Source organism: Oncorhynchus tshawytscha, linkage group LG03 (genome assembly GCF_018296145.1).
Source record: "Oncorhynchus tshawytscha isolate Ot180627B linkage group LG03, Otsh_v2.0, whole genome shotgun sequence".
In the NCBI taxonomy this organism is placed as follows: domain Eukaryota; kingdom Metazoa; phylum Chordata; class Actinopteri; order Salmoniformes; family Salmonidae; genus Oncorhynchus; species Oncorhynchus tshawytscha.
In genome coordinates this window covers 69,373,154-69,390,098 of record NC_056431.1, presented here as the reverse complement: position 1 = coordinate 69,390,098, position 16,945 = coordinate 69,373,154, and the positions used below count along the sequence as shown (strand labels likewise).

General features: G+C 45.8%; 1 protein-coding gene across 1 annotated transcript in view; it reads left to right on the top strand.

Annotated features, from left to right (window-relative positions):
• The window catches only part of LOC112242611 (mediator of RNA polymerase II transcription subunit 14-like), a 50,966-nt gene that overhangs the window by 17,214 nt on the left and 16,807 nt on the right, over nucleotides 1–16,945 (top strand). The window contains exons 16-25 of the mRNA XM_042319924.1: nucleotides 172–248; nucleotides 507–667; nucleotides 796–942; nucleotides 1,192–1,283; nucleotides 5,711–5,863; nucleotides 6,029–6,298; nucleotides 6,473–6,701; nucleotides 11,019–11,198; nucleotides 12,591–12,829; nucleotides 14,333–14,512. Of these exons, the coding sequence (XP_042175858.1) occupies nucleotides 172–248; nucleotides 507–667; nucleotides 796–942; nucleotides 1,192–1,283; nucleotides 5,711–5,863; nucleotides 6,029–6,298; nucleotides 6,473–6,701; nucleotides 11,019–11,198; nucleotides 12,591–12,829; nucleotides 14,333–14,512 (1,728 nt within the window). The remainder of the gene's footprint in view (nucleotides 1–171; nucleotides 249–506; nucleotides 668–795; nucleotides 943–1,191; nucleotides 1,284–5,710; nucleotides 5,864–6,028; nucleotides 6,299–6,472; nucleotides 6,702–11,018; nucleotides 11,199–12,590; nucleotides 12,830–14,332; nucleotides 14,513–16,945) is intronic.

Here is a 16,945-nt window from a genome sequence, read left to right as displayed (position 1 = left end):
CTTCTCTACATCTTACAACTCTCTTCCTCAGTTTTTACTTTTCCACCGTCGATGTCTTTCTTCATCATCCCTCTCCTCATCCATCCCTCCTGCTCTCTTTCTCTCATCTCTCCCTCTCTTCCCTCCATTCCTCCTCTTGTCTAAACATGTCTCTCTCCTCTCTCTCTCTAGTTATCTCAGATGGAGATTCCTCACCAGGGTGTGCAGGTGGAAGGAGACGGCTGCAGCCACGCCATCCGCATCCTCAAGTAAGACTCCACATCCCAGGATACCTTGCAAATCCAGATGTCAGTGGCCCTGCCTAATAATATGGAAGTCAATGGGAATTTTAGAAATAATGTTTATATGATTTTTGTTCCACTGATTTAAACTGAAACTTTCTTGCATTGCAATAACATGCACCCAAAACAAAGATGATAGATAAAGATTATGGTTTTGTACCCTTTATTTCAGTAAAGTGTGCACTATGTACCTTGTCCCCATGTGGTCCTGTCCCCCTTCCTTAGGATCCCTTCCAGTAAGGGCGTAGGGGAGGAGACGAGTCTGGCTTTGGAGCGCTCTCTACTGGATTGCACCTTCCGTCTGCAGGGCCGGAACAACCGCACATGGGTGGCAGAACTAATTCTGACCAACTGCCCACTCAACAGCACACACAGCAAAGAGCAAGGTACACAGAAACGCACGCATATGGACACCCAAAAAACACACAAACGTACATGTGTACACACACACACACACACACACTCTACCCAAACTGTTTCCTTATCTCTCCCTGTTCTGTGTGTGTGTGTCAAGCCTCTACACGCCATGTGTATCTGACCTATGAGAACCCTTTGTCTGAGCCTGTGGGAGGGAGGAAGGTGGTGGAGATGTTCCTCAACGACTGGATCTCCATCAACCAGCTCTACCAGTGTGTCCTGGTGTTCTCACGATCACTAGCAGGTGTGTGTGCATGCATGCGTGCAAACATTTGTGGTACGAGAGCGGGGAATGAATCTTCTACTCATACAGCTAAAAGATAAGTAACGAATGAACATTTGTATTGATGAACATTTGTATTGATGAACATTTGTATTGATGAACATTTGTATTGATGAACATTTGTATTGATGACCATTTTGTATTGATGACCATTTTGTATTGATGACCATTTGTATTGACTGTGTGCTTATGTATTGTCTCCTCTCTTAGAGATGCCGTCCTACCTGAGTCTGTTTAGTGAGATCCGGCTGTATAACTACCGCAAACTGGTTCTGTGTTACGGCAGCACCAAGGGCAGCTCAGTGAGTAACATTACACCAATGTCCTGTCTGAACTCTAACCCTTTGCTAGGTTCCTTCCCAACTAGCGAGTGTATGGTGCCTCGTAGGGGTGTGAACGTTTTAAACTAAATTAAATTGTTAACATATAGAAAAAAATCCGAAAACAAATGTATTTTTCACAAAATTACCACTAACAGGTTCCCATCATCATCATCATCATCATAAAGGGAAACATTTTAATTTATCAAATAGGCTGTAACGTTAGTAAGAGGGGTTATGCATCTTTCAAATTATTTACCATTATAAATCACTCAGCACATCATTGTCGTTAACAGTTGGGGGAGGAAGCTGATTACAGAAATGATTGTAGTTGATGTGCAGCCGGCATCAATAGCCTACTTGAGTAGCGAGATCATTTGCTAAACGAAGGACTGCAAGAGCCATTTGAGCTGCACATTTCCTGCTGCTCTTTAATTATTTGTTATAAAAATGTTTAAAAAATACTAAACACTTTTTTTTCTTGAAACTGTTTTGTTGGTTAAGGGCTTGTAAGTAAGCATTTCACTGTAACCTGTTGTATTCGGCGCATGTGACAAATAAAATGTGTTTTGACTCGCGCTACTGAAACATGCAACTTATCAATTGAACTGTTTATAACAGCTGTTATTCTCTTTTATAATAGGAGTAAAGACATACAGTTAACATCATCAGAACGCTACAGTTCTTCCCTTTTTAACCAGTAGATACCCACATCTGGCATGTGATTTTCTATTGCTCTGTTTTTTGATTAGTGAGCTTAAACTTGGTTGGGCAGCTTTTGTTAAGTGTGAAACAAAGTTGCCACTAGACTAATGAATACGCCACTTGCCTTTATTAAAAAAAAATGTTTTTGTTGCATATTTCAGTCTGGAAACTTCCTAGGTTTATGGAGGGTTTTAACCTACACTATTCTAAACGGAACACTAGGTTTATGGGGGGGTTGTAACCTACAGTATTCTAATGGAACACTAGGTTTATGGAGGGTTGTAACCTACAGTATTCTAAATGGAACACTAGGTTTATGGGGGGTTGTAACCTACACTATTCTAAATGGAACACTAGGTTTATGGGGGGTTGTAACCTACACTATTCTAAATGGAACACTAGGTTTATGGGGGTTGTAACCTACACTATTCTAAATGGAACACTAGGTTTATGGGGGTTGTAACCTACACTATTCTAAATGGAACACTAGGTTTATGGGGGGTTGTAACCTACACTATTCTAAATGGAACACTAGGTTTATGGGGGTTGTAACCTACAGTATTCTAAATGGAACACTAGGTTTATGGAGGGTTGTAACCTACAGTATTCTAAATGGAACACTAGGTTTATGGAGGGTTGTAACCTACAGTATTCTAAATGGAACACTAGGTTTATGGGGGTTGTAACCTACAGTATTCTAAATGGAACACTAGGTTTATGGGGGTTGTAACCTACACTATTCTAAACGGAACACTAGGTTTAGGGGGGTTGTAACCTACACTATTCTAAATGGAACATTAGGTTTATGGGGGTTGTAACCTACACTATTCTAAATGGAACATTAGGTTTATGGGGGGTTGTAACCTACACTATTCTAAATGGAACACTAGGTTTATGGAGGGTTGTAACCTACAGTATTCTAAATGGAACACTAGGTTTATGGAGGGTTGTAACCTACAGTATTCTAAATGGAACACTAGGTTTATGGAGGGTTGTAACCTACAGTATTCTAAATGGAACACTAGGTTTATGGAGGGTTGTAACCTACAGTATTCTAAATGGAACACTAGGTTTATGGGGGGTTGTAACCTACACTATTCTAAATGGAACACTAGGTTTATGGGGGTTGTAACCTACACTATTCTAAACGGAACACTAGGTTTATGGGGGTTGTAACCTACACTATTCTAAATGGAACATTAGGTTTATGGGGGTTGTAACCTACAGTATTCTAAATGGAACACTAGGTTTATGGAGGGTTGTAACCTACAGTATTCTAAATGGAACACTAGGTTTATGGGGGGTTGTAACCTACACTATTCTAAATGGAACACTAGGTTTATGGGGGTTGTAACCTACACTATTCTAAACGGAACACTAGGTTTAGGGGGGTTGTAACCTACACTATTCTAAATGGAACATTAGGTTTATGGGGGTTGTAACCTACACTATTCTAAATGGAACATTAGGTTTATGGGGGTTGTAACCTACACTATTCTAAATGGAACACTAGGTTTATGGAGGGTTGTAACCTACACTATTCTAAATGGAACACTAGGTTTATGGAGGGTTGTAACCTACACTATCCTAAATGGAACACTAGGTTTATGGGGGTTGTAACCTACAATTATCTAAATGGAACACTAGGTTTATGGAGGGTTGTAACCTACACTATTCTAAATGGAACACTAGGTTTATGGGGGGTTGTAACCTACACTATTCTAAGTGGAACACTAGGTTTATGGAGGGTTGTAACCTACACTATTCTAAATGGAACACTAGGTTTATGGAGGGTTGTAACCTACACTCTTGTAAATGGAACACTAGGTTTATGGGGGGTTGTAACCTACAATATTCTAAATGGAACACTAGGTTTATGGAGGGTTGTAACCTACACTATTCTAAATGGAACACTAGGTTTATGGAGGGTTGTAACCTACACTATTCTAAATGAAATGAAATGTGTGAATGTGAATGAAAGGTTGTTTTCCATTGGGGCAGCCTCAAAGCAGATTCCAGATGCCTCTAAGCATACTGTATGACTGTGCTAGATAGAACTTAATGTCCCACTAGCGGTCATACGCAATTGGACTTCCTGGGGAATTTTATGAAAGGTTCTTATTGTTTCTGCTGTTTCAATGTTTTTTTTAAAAATGTTTCAATTTGTGCCACATCCCTAGAGAACCAAAAAAAAGCCGATACTGATTAATCTGCCAAATGTTATTTTATTTAAATGTATTTTTTTGGTCCTCCAATAATCGGTATCGGCGTTGAAAAATCATAATCGGTCGACCTCTAGTCTCAATCCATCACATTTATTCGTACAGTACTTTTTACAAACAGCAAGCAACATATGTGTAATAAATGACAATTACAAGAATACTGAATGAACAATGAAAACTTATTTTAACTTAATACATAAATCAAATCAATGTAGTCTCAAATAAATAATGAAACATGTTCAATTTGGTTTAAATAATGCAAAAACGCAGTGTTCGAGAAGAAAGTAAAAGTGCAATATGTGCCATGTAAAAAAGCTAATGTTTAAGTTCCTTGCTCAGAACATATGAAAGCTGGTGGTTCCTTTTTAACATGAGTCTTCAATATTCCCAGTTAAGAAGTTTTAGGTTGTTGTTGTTATTATAGGACTATTTCTCTCTATACCATTTGTATTTCATATACCTTTGACTATTGGATGTTCTTATAGGCACTTTAGTATTGCCAGCCTAATCTCGGGAGTTGATAGGCTTGAAGTCATAAACAGCGCTGTGCTTTAAGCATTGCTAAGAGCTGCTGGCAAACGCAGTAAAGTGCTGTTTGAATGAATGCTTACGAGCCTGCTGCTGCTTACCACCGCTCAGTCAGACTGCTCTATCAAGTATCAAATCATAAACTTAATTTTAATATAATAAACACACAGAAATATGAGGCTTTTTTAATTAATATGGTCAAATCTGGAAACTCATTTCGAAAACAAAACATTTATTCTTTCAGTGAAATGCGGAACCGTTACGTATTTTATCGAACGGGTGGCATCCCTAAGTCAAAATATTGCTGTTACATTGCACAACCTTCAATGTTATGTCATAATTATGTAAAAATCTGGCAAATTAATTACGGTCTTTGTTAGGAATTAAAGGCCTTTCAACAGTTCGCAACGAGCCTAAACCACTGCATATACCCTGGCTCTGATTTCACTGAACGCAAGAGAAGTGACACAATTTCCCAAGTTAATATTGCCTGCTAACATGAATTTCTACATATGCAGTTTAAAAAAAATATATACTTGTGTATTGATTTTAAGAAAGGCATTGATGTTTATGGTTAGGTACATTTATTGCAACGATTGTGCTTTCTCCGCAAATGCGCTTTTGTTAAATCATCACCCGTTTGGCAAAGTTGAAGTAGTCTGTGATTCGATGATAAATTAACAGGCACCGCAATGCTTATATGCAACGCAGAACAAGCTAGTTAACCTAGTAATATCATCAACCATTTGTAGTTAACTAGTGAATATGTGAAGATTGATTGTTTTTTTATAAGATAAGTTTTATGCTAGCTAGCAACTTACCTTGGCCCTAATTAATCGGACATGCCGACCTCTAATGAGACGCTTGCACTCTCTCATTCCTTCTCTCGCTACTCTCTCGCCCCCACTCTCCTCTCTCGCCCCCTCCTCTCTCCTCCCCTCCTCTCTCCTCTAGGTGACCATCCAGTGGAACAGTAGCAGCCAGAGGTTCCATCTCTCTCTAGGAACAGTAGGCCCTAACTCAGGCTGTAGTAACTGTCACAACATAATACTGCATCAACTACAGGAGATGTTCAACAAGACCCCTACTGTGGTCCCGCTTCTACAGGTACTGCACGTCCACACGCTCAACCTAACTATACAGGGGCCGGGCCGGGCCGGCCACATGCTCAACCTAACTATACAGGGGCCGGGCCGTCTACCAAAGGGGCCTGAATTCCATTACATTTGTTTTCTATGAATTATCTAACTTCTATTTTCCCTCCCTCACCAGGTGCTGTCAGATACCCAGGCCCCTCTGAATGCCATCAACAAGCTGCCCACGGTGCCCATGCTGGGGCTGACCCAGCGCACTAACACGGCCTATCAGTGTTTCTCCATCCTTCCCCAGTCAGCCACACACATCCGCCTGGCCTTCCGCAACATGTACTGCATTGACATCTACTGCCGCAGCCGCGGGGTGGTGGCCATAAGAGATGGGGCCTACAGCCTCTTCGACAACACCAAGATCGTGGAGGGCTTCTACCCCGCCCCAGGGCTCAAGGTACGGGAGAGAGGAGAGTGCTTGGAGGGTGGGGATAATTTGTTTTAGGAATTTGAAAGTGTCGAGATTCAGTTGTATGAAAATATCTGATGTTGAGTTCAATTATAACTTTCTCTCTCTGTGTCACTGTCTCTCTCCCTCCCTCCTTTCTTTCTTTCTTTCTTTCTCTACCAGACGTTCCTCAACATGTTTGTTGACAGTAACCAGGACGCTCGGCGACGCTCCGTCAATGAAGACGACAACCCGCCCTCGCCGGTGGGAGGCGACATGATGGACACCTTTATGAGCCAATTACAGGCCCAGCAGCAACAACAGCCAATGAGAGCGGGTCCTGGTGGAGTGTACCCTCCCTTAACCTCCCCTCCCACCCCTTACCATCCCAACGTGCCCACACAGTCCCCAGGTGAGAGGGGATGGTGTGGTTGTGCTGGCGTGTCCCCTGTTTGTGCCATGTGTGCTTGGCATCCCTTGACAGAACAGAGTAAAGAGACCAAATGCTCACGGGTCCCTGCTAAGTGATATCACTCCGTGTGTGTGTTCGTCCTTCCACTGTGGTTATGCACATGCTGAATGGCAAACTGTGTGAGAGAGTTGAGCCCAGAAGGGAGGAAGCATTATCCAGTCCTGCTCACCCATCTCAGCCCTAGAGCCTGCATCTGCTGTCCAACTTAGCTTGTGTGTTCTCCTGTTTATAGGTGTGTGTGTGTGTTTGCTTGTCTGTGTATGGGTCAGTGTGTGTATGAATGGATGTACACTGCTCAAAAAATAAAGGGAACACTAAAATAACACATCCTAGATCTGAATGAATGACATATTCTTATTAAATACTTTTTTCTTTTCATAGTTGAATGTGCTGACAACAATCACTCAAAAATGATGAATGGAAATCAAATGTATCAACCCATGGAGGTCTGGATTTGGAGTCACACATTAAAGTGGAAAACCACACTACAACTTTGATGTAATGTCCTTAAAATAAGTCAAAATGAGGCTCAGTAGTGTGTGTGGCCTCCACGTGCCTGTATGACCTCCCTACATACAACGCCTTGGCATGCTCCTGATGAGGGGGCGGATGGTCTCCTGAGGGATCTCCTCCTAGACCTGGACTAAAGCATCCGACAACTCCTGGACAGTCTGTGGTGCAACGTGGCGTTGGTGGATGGAGCAAGACATGATGTCCCAGATGTGCTCAATTTGATTCAGGTCTGGGGAACAGGCGGGCCAGTCCATAGCATCAATGCCTTCCTCTTGCAGGAACTGCTGACACACTCCAGCCACATGAGGTCTAGCATTGTCCTGCATTAGGAGGAACCCAGGGCCAACCGCACCAGCATATGGTCTCACAAGGGGTCTGAGGATCTCATCTCGGTACCTAATGGCAGTCAGGCTACCTCTGGCGAGCACATGGAGGGCTGTGCGGCCCACCAAAGAAATGCCACCCCACACCATGACTGACCCACCACCAAACCGGTCATGCTGGAGGATGTTGCAGGCAGCAGAACGTTCTCCACGGCGTCTCCAGACTGTCACGTCTGTCACATGTGCTCAGTGTCAACCTGCTTTCATCTGTGAAGAGCACAGGGCGCCAGTGGCGAATTTGCCAATCTCGGTGTTCTCTGGCAAATGCCAAATGTACTGCACGGTGTTGGGCTGTAAGCACAACCCCCACCTGTGGACGTCGGGCCCTCATACCACCCTCATGGAGTCTGTTTCTGACCGTTTGAGCAGACACATGCACATTTGTGGCCTGCTGGAGGTCATTTTGCAGGGCTCTGGCAGTGCTCCTCCTGCTCCTCCTTGCACAATGGCGGAGGTGGTGGAGGTAGCGGTCCTGCTGCTGGGTTGTTGCCCTCCTACGGCCTCCTCCGCGTCTCCTGATGTACTGGCCTGTCTCCTGGTAGCGCCTCCATGCTCTGGACACTACGCTGACAGACACAGCAAACCTTCTTGCCACAGCTTGCATTGATGTGCCATCCTGGATGTGCTGCACTACCTGAGCCACTTGTGTGGGTTGTAGACTCCGACTCATGCTACCACTAGAGTGAAAGCACCGCCAGCATTCAAAAGTGACCAAAACATCAGCCAGGAAGCATTTGAACTGAGAAGTGGCCTGTGGTTATCACCTGCAGAACCACTCCCTTATTGGGGGTGTCTTGCTAATTGCCTATAATTTCCACCTGTTGTCTATTCCATTTGCACAACAGCATGTGAAATGTATTGTCAATCAGTGTTGCTTCCTAAGTGGACAGTTTGATTTCACAGAAGTGTGATTGACTTGGAGTTACATTGTGTTGTTTAAGTGTTCCCTTTATTTTTTTGAGCAGTGTATGTGAGTGTGTCTGACAAGCCTTTTTGGTCAGTTTGTGTGTGTGCGCACAGGGACTACCCATTTGTTGGGCTCTACTAGCGGAGCATTGAGCTCCCCCTCTGACATCCAGCCATAGGGAAGCATTGGAGTCATGGGCCAGCATCCTTGTGAAATGCTTTCGACACCTTGTAGAGCCATGTCTCGAAGAATTGAGGCTGTTCTGAGGGCAATATTAGGAATGTGTAGAGGGGACTGGGCCGGGGTAGAGGAGGGGACTGGGCCGGGGTAGAGGAGGGGACTGGGCCGGGGTAGAGGAGGGGACTGGGCCGGGGTAGAGGAGGGGACTGGGCCGGGGGTAGAGGAGGGGGGCCGGGGTAGAGGAGGGGGCCGGGGTAGAGGAGGGGACTGGGCTGGGGTAGAAGAGGGGACTGGCCTGGGGTAGAGGAGGGGACTGGGTTAGAGGGTACTGGGCTGAGGTAGAGGAGGGGACTGGGCTGGGGTAGAGGAGGGGACTGGCCTGGGGTAGAAGAGGGGACTGGGTTAGAGGGGACTGGGTTGAGATTGAGGAGGGGACTGGGTTGAGGTTGAGGAGGGGACTGGGTTGAGGTTGAGGAGGGGACTGGGTTGAGGGTGAGGTTGAGGGGACTGGGTTGAGGTTGAGGAGGGGACTGGGCGGGGTAGAGGAGGGGGCCTGGGGGGTAGAGGAGGGGACTGGGCTGAGGGTAGAAGAGGGGACTGGCCTGGGGTAGAGGAGGGGACTGGGTTAGGTTGAGGAGGGTACTGGGCTGAGGTAGAGGAGGGGACTGGGCTGAGGTAGAGGAGGGGACTGGGCTGGGGTAGAAGAGGGGGACTGGGTTGAGAGGGGACTGGGTTGAGGTTGAGGAGGGGACTGGGTTGAGGTTGAGGAGGGGACTGGGTTGAGGTTGAGGAGGGGACTGGGTTGAGGTTGAGGAGGGGACTGGGTTGAGGTTGAGGAGGGGACTGGGTTGAGGTTGAGGAGGGGACTGGGACTGGGGGGTAGAGGAGGGGACTGGGCTGGGGTTGAGGAGGAGGGGACTGGGCTGAGGTAGGGACTGGGCTGAGGAGGGGACTGGCCTGGGGTAGAGGAGGGGACTGGCCTGGGGTAGAGGAGGGGACTGGCCTGGGGTAGAGGAGGGGACTGGCCTGGGGTAGAGGAGGGGACTGGCCTGGGGTAGAAGAGGGGACTGGCCTGGGGTAGAGGAGGGGACTGGGTTAGAGGGGACTGGCCTGAGGTTGAGGAGGGGACTGGGTTAGAGGGGACTGGGTTGAGGTGGGGTAGAGGAGGAGGAGGGGACTGGGTTGAGGTTGAGGAGGGGACTGGGTTGAGGTTGAGGAGGGGACTGGGTTGAGGTTGAGGAGGGGACTGGGTTGAGGAGGGGACTGGGTTGAGGTTGAGGAGGGGACTGGGTTGAGGAGGGGACTGGGTTGAGGTTGAGGAGGGGACTGGGTTGAGGTTGAGGAGGGGACTAGGGTTGAGGAGGGGACTGGGGTAGAGGAGAGGAGGGGGCTGGGGTAGAGGGGTAGAGAGGGCTGGCCTGGGGTAGAGGAGGAGGAGGGGGTTGGGGTAGAGGAGGGGTTGGGGTGGGGTAGAGGAGGGGGTTGGTTTATGGTAGAGGAGGGGGCTGGGGTAGAGGAGGGGACTGGGTTGGTGTAGAGGAGGTGGTAGCGGTGGGGACTGGGTTGGTGTAGAGGAGGGGGTTGGACTGGGGTAGAGGAGGGGGCTGGGGTAGAGGAGGGGGTTGGGTTGGGGTAGATGTGTGGACTGGGTTGGTGTAGAGGGGACTGGGCTGGGGTATAGGACTGGGCTGGGGTAGAGGAGTACAACCATAGGCGGTCCATGGTGCAGGTTGAGTGACACATGGTCTGTAGGCGGGCAGGGCTATATATGGGCTGGCAGGCTAGCTTGCTGTCTGGCAGGCTGGGTGGCTGACTGGTGAACTTTCTGGGCACATTGATCAGTGTTTCCAACCTCTAGCCCATGGGCTTGCACTGGTCCCTGTGCTGTTGCTCACCAGTCCCTTGGATAGTTCTGACACCTGTTTAGTCTGTTCTCAGGTGGTTGAGAAGTTGAACCCAAGCTTGACTGGGCATTGGGCACACAGTGGTGGTTTAACAGTGGTGGTTTAACAGTGGTGGTTTAACAGTGGTGGTTTAACAGTGGTGAGTGATGGAAGTGTTTGAGAACATGACAGTCTGTGTATATGTGTGTTTTTGTGCATCATGGTTCATGTCTGACTGTTTGTCTGAGTAAACAAATAGGTTCATGACAATTATTGATTATTATTGCTGTGATTATGTTGAGGATGATGATGACTGATAATGTCAGTGGATACTGTATTGACATCGACGATGATGTGAGTGAAAAAGAATATCTGTCTGTATATTTCCCAGGTGCTCTGGACCCCAGCTCCCCCTATGCTATGGTATCTCCCAACCAGAGGGGCCAGTGGCCAGGCTCTCCCCAAGTCTCAGGGCCCTCTCCTGGGGCTCGCATCCACGGCATGTCCCCTGGAAACCCCTCACTCCACTCTCCCATCCCCGACGCCTCACACTCCCCGCGCGCCGGCTCTAGTGAGTACCCCCCACACACACACACACACACACACACACACACCGTAGAAACTCTCTACATCCCCATACATGACTCTCTGACTGGATTGGCGCCGGACATTTGACCTACAACAATTTAATTTACTGGACATTTGGGAAATTTAGCGGACCAATATGCATTGGGTGCGTAACCTGATTAGGGCATCCACCCACAGTTCTCAGAATGACAGCACATTTACAATATGGTAATTCATATGAACAGAACATGCAAGTTGAGGATGCAATGATAAGCGGTCCTTCTTACTGAATTCTGATGTGCACTTTGAACATGTTAGAATAAGTGTCCACATTTACCTTTGCTCAACCAACAAGACGAGTAACGAACAGCAAAATCACTAACCTTTGTCAATCCACTATAGTAGAACATTTTAGGCTAGCTATTTTATTGGTCAGCTTGTCGAGGAAGAGAACTTATTCCAAACAGACTCTGGGACAATTGTGGGTAGATGGATCCCAAATTCATATAACCAGTAAGCCTAGGCTACATGAGTGATGCAAAAGATCCGAACGTTTAGCTTAAAATGTTGATAAACCTATTATTTCTTAGTAAAGAACAAGAAGGCCCTCACACTGTTAAATTCCCAGTTCGCCTCTTTATTGACAACGTTTTGATCCGAAAACGCATCTTCGTCAGGTCCAAAAACCTGTCATTTCTTCACATTAGCGCAGCAATGCGCACAAGGCAGTAGTAGGCAACAAGTGAATGTTTGTTCCATAATGCAACTGGCAGGAAACCACAGTGTAAAAATGGCGCCTGTCACACAAACGGTGACAGAGATTCAAATATGTGTTAGATCTCCTCTCGTTCTACATTTCTACGGCTACTTTGAAGCAAGATGAGACATGCCTCATATGTTTAAAAATGTTCAGGTTTTAAACAATTAAGTAGGCATAGCCTACTGCCTTCAGCTCATTGCAAAGTAGCGTTTGACACGCTGATGAACAACGCGGAAATGTCCGACTTCAGTGCGTTCAAGTCAACTGGGAACTGGGGGGAAAAAACTATCCGACTCGGAAAAATAGTTTTTAGCGGTTATCCAACTTCCGACTCATGCTACCGATTCTACATAAATAGGTAAATAGTACCTTCTCTTAAATCAGCTAATTCAGTGTTTTTAAAGTTGTTATTATTTTTTTTAGCCAATTTCATTTATCAGCTTTTCAACAACAACAAAAATCTGGGCAAAAGCTGGCTATTACCGGCTAACGGAAACCTTGCTCCCTGAATGACAATCCACTGAAATCAGATCTGTTTTCCAAAGGTTGAAGATGTTAAGACATCTTCATGAATGTGTATAAAAAAAATTAAAAGACGTCTTAAAAAATGGCTTGTTTATGTGTCTCTCTCTCCAGGTTCCGGGTCCATGCCCAGCAGTATGCCCCCGCCCCGTAAGCTACCTCAGCGCTCCTGGGCTGCCTCCATCCCCACCATCCTCACCCACAATGCCTTGCATGTGCTGCTGCTGCCCTCGCCCACCCCTTGCCTGGTTCCGGGCCTGGCAGGAAGTTACCTCTGTTCTCCGCTGGAGCGCTTCTTGGGCTCGGTTATCATGAGACGCCACCTGCAGAGGATCATCCAGCTGGAGCCCAACGTGAGTGGTGATCTGTGGTCCACTCATCTCTGAGTTTAGTCCATCTGTCTTTCTCTCGTCTTTCCCTTTCTCACTCACCCACTCAACCTCTGGCTTAAAAAAACAAGTATTTCTGTCCTTCTCACATCTTCTTTCCCTCTCTCCATTTAATCCCTCCATCTCTCTCTCTCTATCTCATCCAGCTGGAGGCTAACGTGAGTGTTACCACTGTCCTCAAACATCTGTTCCTACCCAATCTCTCCTCAGCTTAGCTATCTCTCTCTCATCCCCTTTCTTCATGTCACTGTCAAATGAAGCCTGATTTAGCCAGCTCTAGGGATGGGCGATATATCAAATTCACTTGAATATATGTTTTTGCGCGGTATTCCAAATGCCTGAATCGCAAGAATCAAGGTTTTGTTATTTTTCGTTGTTATGAGTGTTTTGTATTCATGTTGTATTTTTGGTCTCGTCTCCTTCGCTCCTCTGTGCTGTGTTCACCTTCCCATTTACACCAGAGATCTGTATAAATGACAAGATGCACGTCTCCGCCATAACACTGGGAGTTGTTGTCCCAAAGGCGTGAAGGCAGGTCGACAAGCTTAGGTCCAAAATAAACCCATAGAAACGCATTGGCTTGATTTTGGACAGATTTCAGTTCACCTCTTTTTCTATGTTCTACACACACACACACACACCAAGCCCCTCCCCCTGCCTCTCACGCCAACAGAGTTCTGACAAGCGGTTTCAACTCGCTTTTTGCATTTGAGGTTTGGTCCTACAGAATCGGTGATATTGACACCAAAACACATTGAGACATTATTTTACTGTAGTAGAGGGGAAGTTAACCTTGTATAGCAATACCCTTTTTATGTCTCAACTACTCAAAATGTGCGCAGAGTAGACACTACTAAAACGAGAGTATAAATTAACATTGTTTCTGAAAAAATGAATGCTCAGTTAGTCGCATGTGGCAAAAATATCAGGTTAAATTATTTTGGTAATAATTACATTATTAGTGAGTTTTATGGTTGTGGAAGGCTTATATTTAGACTAGATATAACTTCACAAGTCCTGAATTAATTAGATTATTGCTGACTGTTTGAAATGCAGTGTATTTTAACATTTAATTGTACAATAATGCTTAATTAGAGAACGTTTTTTAAAAATTGAGATATATCGTTTGAAAACGAGATGAGATGTGATTTTTAGGCCGTAGCGCCCAGCCCTATTCTAATTACTTCATCTCTGTCTAACTCCTTGGTAGAAGCTCTCTGCTGGGCTGTTCCTTAACCCTACTGGTTTTCCCCAGCCTTCAATCTCTTGAACCTTCAGCCCAACCATTAGTAGATAGAGGCTAGTTTCCTTCCCCAATTAAAATGTGATCTTTTGAAAATGCCATGTAGATGATGGTACTTTGTTCCACATTAGCTCTACAATCTTTCTATTTTTACTTTTTTGTCTTTTTTTTTCCTAATATAACAATCCTTCTCTCTCTCTCTCTCCCCTCCTCCCTCTCTCCAGCTGTCTATTGTGAACTCAAACGAGCCGGGTGTGATCATGTTCAAGACGGAGGTGTTGAAGTGTCGCGTGGCACTCAACCCAAAGACCTACCAGACCCTGCAGCTCAAAGTAACCCCCGAGAACACCGGTCCCTGGTCACAGGAGGAGCTACAGGTCCTGGAGAAGTTCTTTGAGACTCGGGTAAGACTAGTGTAGTTTCTTAAGGATGCCCGCACATTTATTGGTTTGAAATGTTTGGGCCTGTTGACAGCATTGAGTTCATTACGCTGAGTTCTTTACAGTATTGGTGGTGTTCTCTTCACATTGGGAAGAGCAGGAAGCTGGTGTCGTGGTCACTAGAAGTATCGTAGAGCATCCTGCCTGAGGGGAGACGCATGTAGACCACATCTCTGTCCTCCAGTTCCAAAGTCAATACATTAGACATAATAGCTGAAATAGCCGTGGTGGTGAATGTATTCCTCATTGTTTATAATTCTCTGGTCATTATGGTTTAGGTATATATATGAGTAAGATGACCCATGGCAGTGAATCTGAAGTAGTAGACTCCTCTCACTGATGCTATGAAAAATATCTACATCAGAGAAAAGCAAGGAGCATTTTCTGCCTCTTTAAGACACAGTTATGCCGGGATTCAATCTGTTTCTGTGTGGGTTGTCGACAATGCAGCTTTTAAAGGCAATGTTCCCGCGTTTGTGGAGATCACATTCACAGTAAACGCTGCTTTTTTTTTTTGCTTATCTTTTCTTTGGCGCATAATGTTTCGGACATCATTGTCTATGACTGAAAAGAGCTTCTGGACATCAGAACAGCGATAACTAAGCTCCATTTGGATTAAGATTTCTACTTCAACGAGTCTGCAGAACACAACATACTGCTAACCCCGGACAAGGCCCTTATCCCCGACACTCTGAAGAGAAAGAGATGGCGATATAGAGGCCGACGTGCTGGGCACCCTGATGAAACTACGGCGGAGAGTAAATAAACCCCCTCTGTTCTATTGGCGAAGGTACAATCACTGGAGAACGAACTGGACAAGCGCCATTCAAGACTATCCTATCAACGGGACCTGAAATGTCCTATGTTTCCCTGAAACTTGGCTGAACGAGGACATGATAATTCACATTGAGCTGTTTTTTCTATGTATCGGCAGGACAAAACGGCAGTAAGCTCAAGGGGGGAGGTGTGTGTCTCTTGTTAACAGCTGGTTGGCGATCTCTAATATTAAGGAAGTCTCGATAAGTTGTAGACCATACTATTGACCAAGTTTTCGTCTATATTTTTTTGTAACGGTCTATTTACCACCACAAACCGATGCTGGCACTAAGACAACACTCAACGATCTGTATAGGGCCATAAGCAAACAAGAAAATACTCATCTTGAGGCGGCCCTTCTAGCGGCCTGAAATCTGTCTTGGCGAATTTTTACTAGCATGTCACCTGTGCAACAAGAGGCAAATAAACCCTAAATCACCTTTACTCCACACACAGAGATGCATACAAAGCTTTCCTTGCCCTCCATTTGGAAAATCTGACCATAACTCTATCCTTCTGATTCCTGTTTACAAGCAAAAACTCAAACAGGACGTACCAGTGACATGCTCAATACGGAAGTGGTCCCATGAAGCGGATGCTAAACGACAGGACTTGTTTCGTTAGCAATAACTGGAATATGTTCCGGGACTCATCCAATGTCTTTGAGGAGTTTACCACATCAGTCACCGGCTTCATTAATAAGTGCGTCGATAACGTCGTCCCTACAGTAACCGTATGTACATATCCCAACCAGAAGCCATGGATTACAGGCAACATCCACACCTAACTAAAGGCTAGAGCTGCCGCTTTCAAGGAGTGGGACACTAATCCGGACCCTTAGAAGAAATCCCGCTATGCCCTCTGACGAACCATCAAACAGGAAAAGCTTCAATACAGACTAAGATCAAATCCTACAACAGCAGCTCTGACACTTGTAGGATGTAGCAGGGCTTGCAAACTATCACGGATTACAAAGAGAAACCCAGCCACAAGCTGCCCAGTGAAGTGAACCTACCAGACGAATGAAATGCCTTCTATGCTCGCTTCGAGGCAAGCAAAACTGAACCATGTGACAGCACCAGCTTTTCCAGACAACTGTGATTACTCGCTCCATAGGTGACGTGAGTAAGACCTTTAAGCAGGTCAACCTCTCCCTGACCCAGTCTGTTATACCTACATGTTTCAAGTAAACCACCATAGTCCCTGTACCCTGGAACGCCAAGGTAACCTGTCTAAAATGACTATACTCCATGTTCACCCACGAATGCGTGGGCGTGCACGACTCTAACACCATCATTTAGTTTGCCGACAACACTACGGTGTTAGGCCTGATCACCGATGACGATGAGACGGCCTACAGGGAGATCAGAGACCTGGCAGTGTGGTGCCTGGACAAGAACCTCTCCCTCAACGTCAGCAAGACAAAAGAGTTGATCGTGGACTACAGGTTAACGGAGGGGCGAACACGCCTCCATTTACATCGACGGGGCTGTGGTGGAGCAGGTCGAGCACTTCAAGTTCTTTAGTGTCCACATCACTAAAGACCTATCATTGTTCATCAAGTTGTGAAGAGGGCACGAC